The sequence below is a fragment of the Polypterus senegalus genome, chromosome 2 (assembly GCF_016835505.1).
Source record: "Polypterus senegalus isolate Bchr_013 chromosome 2, ASM1683550v1, whole genome shotgun sequence".
In the NCBI taxonomy this organism is placed as follows: domain Eukaryota; kingdom Metazoa; phylum Chordata; class Cladistia; order Polypteriformes; family Polypteridae; genus Polypterus; species Polypterus senegalus.
In genome coordinates, this window is record NC_053155.1 from 216,180,928 (window position 1) to 216,190,533 (window position 9,606).

At 38.2% G+C, this 9,606-nt stretch overlaps 1 protein-coding gene across 1 annotated transcript; it reads left to right on the top strand.

Annotated features, from left to right (window-relative positions):
• The first annotated feature begins 1,294 nt into the window (after positions 1–1,294).
• Positions 1,295–3,681, top strand: LOC120523735 (olfactomedin-4-like). The gene is made up of 5 exons (XM_039745308.1): positions 1,295–1,404; positions 1,583–1,735; positions 1,924–2,136; positions 2,214–2,376; positions 2,789–3,681. Exons 1-5 carry the CDS (start codon positions 1,342–1,344, stop codon positions 3,601–3,603), a joined length of 1,407 nt encoding a protein of 468 aa, XP_039601242.1. The 5' UTR covers positions 1,295–1,341; the 3' UTR covers positions 3,604–3,681.
• The last annotated feature ends 5,925 nt before the right edge of the window (positions 3,682–9,606 follow it).

The window sequence follows — 9,606 nt, forward strand, 5'->3', positions numbered from 1 at the left end:
AAATCAACATTTTCAAATGTGCTTAGTCCAGATTAGAATATATGAAATCAGCAGGGATCTCACAACTATAACCAGGAACAGAGTGCTGAACCAGACACCAGTCCATCATGGCAGCCACTGGTTCACATTCACACCCAGGGCCAGTTTGGTGCTGGATGTACATACACACTAGGAGAATGAGCACATTATACATGGAAAATGGCTGCTTTGGGTGCAAAGGAGGAAATACACTCTTAAAAATAATGGTTCTTTAATGGCACTATATGGTTCTTTACTGGTTTGTTTGTTTCTTTGTAGAACTATTGACAAATAACTATTTCATTCTGGGAAGGCATCTTCACATAGGAAGAAAAAACCCAAGATCATTAATGTATGGTATAGGCTACCTAAGTAGAACACTAACAGATTAAGAAAATCTCACTTAGTTTACTGCACTTTTAAAATCATGACCCATTGATATTTCAGAAATCAATTAACATCTATTCAAGGTTATTTACTGTATGGAGCATGGATGGGTCTTTTGAAGGCTAAAAGTGGTTCCCCTATGACACATTTATTTTTAAGTGTGGTATATCCCTGAATGGAAAGTCAGTTCAGAATTAGAGCACATATATATGTATCTCATATATAGACAGTCCAAATTAGAGTCAATAGATCATGTGCATATTTTAGACTAGGAACAACTCAGACACATGAGCCTCAGGTACAAGCAATGAAGGGAGGCATGCATTGCACCTATGTCTGTTAGGCTGTGATGACGACTTGCCTCACCTAACAAGCAACAAAGCAGAATGTATTTTTGCATTTTTTTAATAATGTATTAGCTTTGACTTTTAAATTAAGAGAAATACCAAGCAGTCGACGTGTAAGACAGAAAGAGATATCTTTAATGAGTTAATCACAGACTGTTTTTCTTTAAAGAGCTCATGAGAGGATTACAATTTGGGTTCAGATTAAAAAAAAAGCTTCCAGACTTTATCCATTAACCACCATTGAGAAACTCGCCGTTTGAAGATGCGCAGTAATGCAGCGCGCCTGCTCGTATCGATCTATAAAAACCCACATCAAAATCCTATCAATTAGATTTTAAAAACAAAAATGGGTAACTTCACTAGATAAATTAAATTAGTGTCTTCGTGGAATTTTCGCTTTGCGAGCCTTGACTTGAGAAACATTAACCAGCAAGTCAGGACAATAGCTGTCTACTGGTGTGACCGGTTTTTGATTAATTCAATCACTGACTGGATTGGCGCCTGGGCAGCACGCAATTTTCACGGAGGCCGTCCGGGTGTCGGGAATAAAAACCTCTGACTGTGGAGGCTGTTAGCACTTGTGCTTAAGATGGATCTCCTTGCTGTTCTTCTTCTGTTTGGAAGCGGGCTGGCCGCCTATGGAGAAGGATTTGTGAGTATCGTACATTTAAACGAGATTTGAGTAAAGCGAAGTTGTATCGAGTATTTATAACATTTTTGAGTGTTTGCCTTTAGTTAGTTAAAAAAAATGCTAATTTATTGTAATTGCCTCTTGGTGCGCAATAGAAATTATTTAAGCATGTATGTTCCTTTTTGATTTCTGTTTCAAGTTTGCGGGAAGTGGAAACGGGACCAGAGATGAGAATGGTGCTTGCCAGTGCCTCGTTTACCTTCCGGACCCCACCTTCCCAGTAACAAGAGTGGAACAGCTGGAGATCCAAGCAGTGTCTTTACTGGCATCTGTCGAGCGGGAGATTGCAAAGGTAACGGACTTTTTTTGCAGATGAGATCAGTTAGTGCTGATCTAGGTAACTGTTCCCTGATGCAGACGACTGGCTCCTAATTTATTTATATAGCGTTTTTCTCTTTCCTGTGTGGCCTCTTTTAAGCCGACTTAACACTATCACAGTAAGAGCGCTTGTTTAAATATCGTACTATTTTTGTATTCCAGATTGGCGTATACACAAATAAAATATCCGTATATGAAAAGCGCATGCAGAACCTCACACTTCGTGTGGACCGCTTAGAAAAGGGGGAGATTACGTACACAGAGTTGGACTTCGAGTTGCTTAGGATTGAAATTAAAGAGATGGAGTCTCTGGTTTCTCAGCTCAAAGCTAGCTTCTCCGACAGCAATTTCCTTGTTGACCAGCTTTATCTAGAGGTAATTCCACTTGAAAGTTGCAGTCAAGTTAGAATCTTGTAGATGTGTGCTGGGCTTATCTAATTTTTATTGTATAGATCCGGAACATGAGCAGGACCGTGTCCAGCTTGGAAGCCTTGGACAAAAATAATGTTCTTTCTGTACGTCGTGAAATTCTGTCCTTAAAGAAGAGGTTGCAGGAGTGTGAAGAACTGAAAAACACAACTACCATCCCGGCTCCAAATCCCCCAATACTTTATGGTTAGTATCTCTATTTTAGATAAATGGCAAGACTTAATTTTCAGTAGACGGCTACTGTGTGTGTGTGTGTGTGTATATATATATATATATATATATATATATATATATATATTCTGGCTAGTGTTGATCAGCTGGGCTTTGCTCCTATATATGAATTAAGATAGTATTAAACCTGTGATGGATGATCAGTTTATTATGGCAAGAGATTAAACTTTTGTGTGTCGGTTTTTTTTTTTTGTTTTTTTAAATTTAAAAACTATCCTGTAAAATTTTCTGTTTTTATTTTGGGCCAGCCATGGCTGTCTTTAGTATCAAAGCACTTGTCTCCAAGGCACAAGTACACTTGTACCACAGGAACTGCTCATCTACATGGTTTTAAAATTTTTCTAATGGACCTTTTTGTTTTAAATAGGCTCTTGCAACCATGGTCCAATTTCAAATCTCAGCCAGCCATTTGTTGTGCAATTGAATTGGAGAGGATTTGGCTTCAAAGCTGGTGCCTGGGGAAAAGATCCTGAACCTGTACCCTCCAAGAAAGAACTTTACTGGCAAGCGCCCCTGAATACAGATAACCGATACATGGAGTATTACAGGTACTATTCCTCCTATGATGACTTCCTGCTGTATAAAAATCCAGCAGAAAAAAGAATTACCTATGGCCAAGGCAGTGGCATGGTTGTATATAAGAACTATTTGTATTACAACTGCCATTCTTCAAGGGATGTCTGCAAGCTTGATATTGAGACTAATAGTCTAGTAGTGAGGAAAACTATTCCTAATGCTGCCTATGATAATAGGTTTTCTTACTCTACACCATGGCAGGATATTGATGTTGTTGTAGATGAAAGTGGGCTGTGGGTTATTTATGCCACTGAAGAAAGCACTGGAAACATTGTAATTGGTAAACTGAATGAGACCACTCTGAACATTGAAAAGACCTGGGTGACCAAACAGTACAAGCCTTCTGTTAGCGGTGCCTTTCTTGTGTGTGGGGTTTTGTATGCTACCAGAACTGTAAACACTAGGCAGGAAGAGGTCTTCTACATGTATGACACAAAGACTGAGCAGGAGGGTAGGGTTAGTGTTGTATACAGCAAGATGATGGAATACATTTATGGTGTCAACTATAATCCCAAAGATCATAAACTCTATGCTTACAATGATGGATATCTTGTTACATATGACCTCAGTTTTAGTGCTGCTGGTCAGGCCCCTAAGCCTGCCTAAATTTCATTTAACTGTTCTGCACAATTATCTTTGTTTTACCTGGAATTTTTAATCTTTTAATAAACTTGGTTTCAATAACTTTTTGTGTGGGTTTTTTATTTCCACGAATGACAAACCCCAACTACAAGTGTGCCTCTTGACTAAAGGCAGTAGTGTCTTTGTGTGCTGCACTGAAAAGGTGAGTTGGAAAGGACAGAGCAATCCAATGTGAAATCACGTAATGAGTGTAACCGAATAAGATGTTGAGGATAGAAAGACATTTAAAGATCCGCTGTGGCAACCCCTAACAGGAGCAGCCAAAAGAAGAAAATCTTCAAAAGGTTATTTTTGTGTATCACGAAGGTTAAGACCTGCAGCTTTCCACATAGTTGTACAAATCTGGGGTGCTATGCAGGCAGACTTGTGGTCAAGGACACCTACGTCATTGGTGGGATGCCACTGCATTACAAAGTTCACGTGTGGGGGGGGTTTATGTTAATCCAGGATTTGGTGGGTTTGTGTCTAGTGGTCTTGAGAAAGTGTTTCCTTGTTTAACCACACACCCACATTTGGCCTGTGGTGTGTGGGGTTTTTATGGCAAATTTTTTCTATTACTGGGTATCCTCACAACCTACCAATATAGTTATTCTCTCCCTGGCAGGCAGCATTCTTTTTGGATTAAACTACAGTATATCCTCTGTGGTATTGTGTACAGTAAGAGTGAAGGATTTTGGCATCAACATGAATTTGGAGATTCTCAAATGTCATTCTGTAAGTCTAGTTCCTAAGGGCCGTGACCATGAAAAGATCTAATTTTCCGATGCTCACTTTGAAACTGGATTAGAATAAATGCTGTCATTGTACAAGCATATTGCCACAATGATGAATCTGTCCCACTCACAAATTTAGTCTGTGTTAAGCCATTGCACCTAGTTCTAGCTTGACAGAATAAATTCGTTTCCAATAACCCCCTTGCCCCCTAATGCTTATGCAACATCCAAAGACCAAAACAGAATCTGTGCTGGTCGTAGTGAATTTGAGTTTGGTTGGCATCAATACATCTCCCTGGCATAGGTGATAGGAACATAGTTACTTTGGATACAGGGACCACCACCATTTGCTCATACTAGAGTACTATTCTTTTTGCATCACCTAGGACAGGAGTGGCAAACTCCAGTCCTGGAGTGCCATAGTTGCTGCAGGTTTTCATTCTAACTATCTTTAGTTTTTGCTGCTAATTAACTTATTTTGCCTTAATTTTAATTAACTTGATTCAGGTCCCTTAGTAGTTTCTTTTTCTTTAATCGGCTGCCAAACAATGAGACAACACAAGGTGCCACATAACCAGCTCACCTGTGCCCATCACACAATATCTGAAAATAAAGGTGAAGGTCTCAGGTCCCCAAAACATTTTGACAATGTTCTTAGAAAAAAACAGAAAATCAACAGTTATGGAAATGTCTGCTGTGTCAGAATGAGCACAGCAACAAGCCATAGAATTAAATAACATGTTTAACAGCAAAAATTGGCTTCTCATTAAGAAACTGGTTGGAATGAAATTAGTTGGAGTTTGAAGCCCCAGTTTAGCTGGTCAGCTGTTGACTTGTTTCACATTTGATTTCTCTTTGGCTGTCATTTAATGAAGAAAATAATTAATTCAGAGAACTGAATCCTTAAAAACAGGGCTATTCAAATGAAAGTTAATTAGTAAAACCTGGTCACTGATTAAGAAAAGGGTTAGAATGAAAACCTGCAGCCACTGCAGCACTCCACGACTGGAGTTTGCCACCCCTGACCTAGGACTATCCATATTTCAAGATGGATTCAATCTCCCATTTCCTGGTGGAGATTACTACAGTGACCTCAGCCACCAACATTAACCCAAATATATATATTTGTAGCATTTATTGCCCGAGGTACAATTTGCTTTATATCCAAAGCTTAATCCAAAAACCACTAAGACTGCAGTTGTCTGCAGATGAAGCACACATGCAAGTAAGCTAAATTCACCCAATTTGAAAAATCCATAGTGATTACTTGACAAGTTAATAATTATCACATGAGTAGTCAGAATAAATAACCACAAATTAGCATGAAAGTTTCCCCAATGATTTTTTTACACTTGTGTAGTGCATTTTCAAGAAGTTTTCTTTTGGGGCATGGCATTTGTTATGGGGGCTCTATGAGCAATAAATAAATCCAGTAGAGTTTCCTACATGATGTTTAGAATAGGAAAGAAGTTCCTCTCAGTTTTATTCATTTTTACAGCATAACTGAAGCTCTAAATAGGACTATAGTGTCAGTGGGTGAGACTGCATTCTGACTGGCAGCCTTATTTGAATATAAAAATTTTGATACTGTATAATTGTATTCATTTTAGAGGGAAATGCCTAATGAAACTGCAAAAATGAGGAGGTTTTAAAGTATGAGATTCCAAAGAATGTGCATTATAAATTATATTTATGTTTAAAGCACCTTTGCACAGACTAATGGTATCAACTACATGAGTTACTCTACTGAGAGTTGGGTGGGGGGGACCCAGTTGATGCTGAAGCTTTTTAATGTGTAATCTACAGTTCTGTTGATGTTTCTCACCATTTCTGTTAATCAGAATAAGATTATGATACAAGTACTCTGGATTTATTGGGTGTCTGTTTCAAATAACTATGGAGCTAATGTAATGGAAAATGGTTAGGATTAGAAATGAGTATATTAGAGGGGGACGGCACGGTGGTGCAGTGGGTAGCACTGCTGTCTTGAAGTTAGGAGACCTGGGTTCGCTTCCCGGGTCCTCCCTGTGAGGAGTTTGCATGTTCTCCCCGTGTCTGCGTGGGTTTCCTCCCATAGTCCAAAGACATGCAGGTTAGGTGCATTGGCAATTCTAACTTGTCCCGTGTGGGTGTGTGTGCATGTGCCCAGTTTGTTTCCTGCCTTGTTGGCTAGGATTGGCTTCAGCAGACCCCTGTGACCCTGTAGTTAGGATATAACTATAGCAGGTTGGATAATGGATGGATGGATAGTAGAGGGTCAACTCAAGTTGGACGGTTGGGAGACAAAATCAGAGAGGTGAGATTGCGCTAGTTTGGACATGTGCAGAGGAGAGATGCTGTGTATATTGGGAAAAGGATGTTAAGGATAGAGCTGACAGGCAAGAGGAAAAGAGGAAGGCCTAAGAGAAGGTTTATGGATGTGGTGAGAGAGAACATGCAGGTGATGGGTGTGACAGAGCAAGAAAGATATGGAAAAAGATGATCGACTGTGGCGACACCTAACGGGAGCAGCCGAAAGAAAAAGAAGATAATATTCAAAAGGTCATTTGTGTATCACTACAGTTAAGTTTTGTAACTACTGCATCCCTTCATTTACAGGTTTTGCGACATCATCATGATAGCGCTCACAGTTTTACTAACTAGATTGGGTTTATGGTGACACTGAAATCTACGTAATTCAATTTTATGAACAATACGTAACACCTATGCAGTACCACACTTGCTGGATTTATTGCTCTTGATCTTACCTGGCATTTTTTAATTGACTTCCATATTTAGTTGCCTCTTGCAGGAAAGATACAGTTTTTGGGTCTTGTTCAGAAAGCGGATGCCATCTCCTTCTTGTTGTTTGTTTTAGACTGGCCTACCCCTACTACAAACCCTGAACTTAAGGTTTGTGGGGGTAAGGCCAGGTACAACAGGGTCCCTAATCTTAAAAATCTAGAGTAAGTGCCTAATCTTAAAATAGTGTAAAGGTGCCTAGTCTTAAAAACAAGTGGCGTCCACTTTTGGCGAAGTAGCATCTGCTTTCTGAACAAGAGCCCAGTATTTTTTGGCATTTTCATTTAGTGTTTTTTTAATGTACAATTTCTTTTATACTACAAACATGTATTTTAAATGTAATACTGGTTTCAAAGAATTGTCTTTTTTCTGAAATTAGCAATAGCAAATGAAAATTGTAATATAATAATGAAAAAATAGTAAAGAAGAAAATAAAATCAGCAAAGAAGATAAAGGAAAACCCACTCACCAGTGCTCAGGTATCCTGTCTATAATTGTTCCTTCTTTGAGCCCAGTGCAGCTGCAACAGGCTCCACCTCCCTGAGACTCAGAATTGGATAAAATGGGTTATAAAATGCCATTTTAATATTCATTGGGGCTGCATGGATGCATTTGTGATGGCTAGCTCACACAAAACTTGAAAGAAGGCTTAAAGGGAAAATCAAGGCTTGAGGACCCCTGTGGGTGTCATGTTTTAGTCAGGGCTCCCCCCTGTCTGGGGTTCAAATGTCACATTTTTCTCCATTTTCTTCATTTTTTTTTTACATTAATAGTGTTTATATTTTACATTATGCTATGTTCCTTGTGTTTTGAAGGTGGTTCCCCAAGATGTGGGGCCACCGGATCATGGCAAGGAATTGCCATGAGTCCTATAAAGGATTGAAGAAAACCCACACTCTCTTTCGGTTCATTAAATGCATAAGGTGATCAGCTTTTTAGCCATTGCTTAAATAACTCAATTGAGGAAAAGGAAACTTTAAAAAATATTAATTAGCAAGACAGAGCAAAACATTTCTGGTGGCAAACAACTGAACTGTTCAGATTCAGTTTCTTTACCAGAATTGAGACATGCAGATATTGGGAAATAAAATATTCCTTCCTTTTCACCTGCCAGGACAAAAGAACTGTAAAGGTGCAGGTTGATGATTTTGTTATGTGTAAAAGTGTACTGGTAGCCTAAGGGTCAGGATCTGTAACAGCTGTTCATTTTTATATATTGTTCCAGTTTTAAGTTTAATTTTTACTATAATTATCGTATATATCTGATTGTGTGGCTTTAAATAATTTTAGTAATTGCACTGAAGTTAATTTTGTTAGTTTGACAGAAGACTCCTCTATTTAACTGTTCCAGAGAGGAACAGCTGGTGTTGAAGGAGGCTGTAAAAGTGACTGATTTATGTTGTAATTGTCTTCAAGAATACTGAATGTTAGTTTTGTTTTTCCCATGGCTTCAGTTTTATCCAGTCCATCTCTGACAAAAAAGGTTTATGTTAATATATACCTTGTTCCCCATCACTCATTTTTTTTCTATTGCCCTTAAGCATCACCATCACTTATCAAGTATCAAGGTAAATTAAAAAATCATGTTAGTTGCTTTAGTAATCAACTTTAGTGTCTGTCATGGTGCAACTTTCAGAGATATACAGTATAAGGAGTTATGAGTCTAGGCTCTTTAAATCCAAATTTAATAAAATTACATATTCATTACAGAACTTTGACAGCACATGGCAGTGTTGGGCAAAAGAAAGAGCTAGTTGTGGATTGAACACTTGTCCATTACAAGGTCCCCTCCCATATACAGTCATGTATGGATTGTGAAAATGTTTTGATCATCTCAATACATACATTTAATTTCTTTTTAATGTATTACTTATAATCCTCTAACTGATTATTTGCTCATATTGTGTGCAAACTGTGTAGCTCTGTAGTAACAGAAATAGTCACAACATACATAATGTTCATACATGAACACAACAAAATGAAGCAAATTTTAATCTCATTAACATCAAATCATAACAATAGTAATTCCATTACAATTTTAAGTATGGCAATTTGATAACCGAACAGGAAAACAAAAAATTTAGTCAAAAACGATCTCACATAAAATAAACCTCTGGGAGATCCACAGTCAATTACAGTCAAACTCAGACAAATGTACAGATCAGATGACCAAGACCAACTAGCCGCCTAATGGCTACTTGGCATTCTACAATTTGAATACCCAATACATTATAAAAATCTTTGCATTCTTGGAGTCTAAGGCTTCTACTACCTTTGTGTCACTTCCCATGGGCAAGAGTAGCAACTTTGCAATATAGTAGTTGTCGTTGAGTCCCAAAGAATGTAAGTTCTAAAACAGCACTTCCAAAAAGACCCACTAGAAGAGAAAATTGTTAAACCCAGCTAGTAACAAAGGCAAAAGCATAACTTTATAAAATAAAAAAAAAATATTTTCACAGAAATGCTCTGAAAC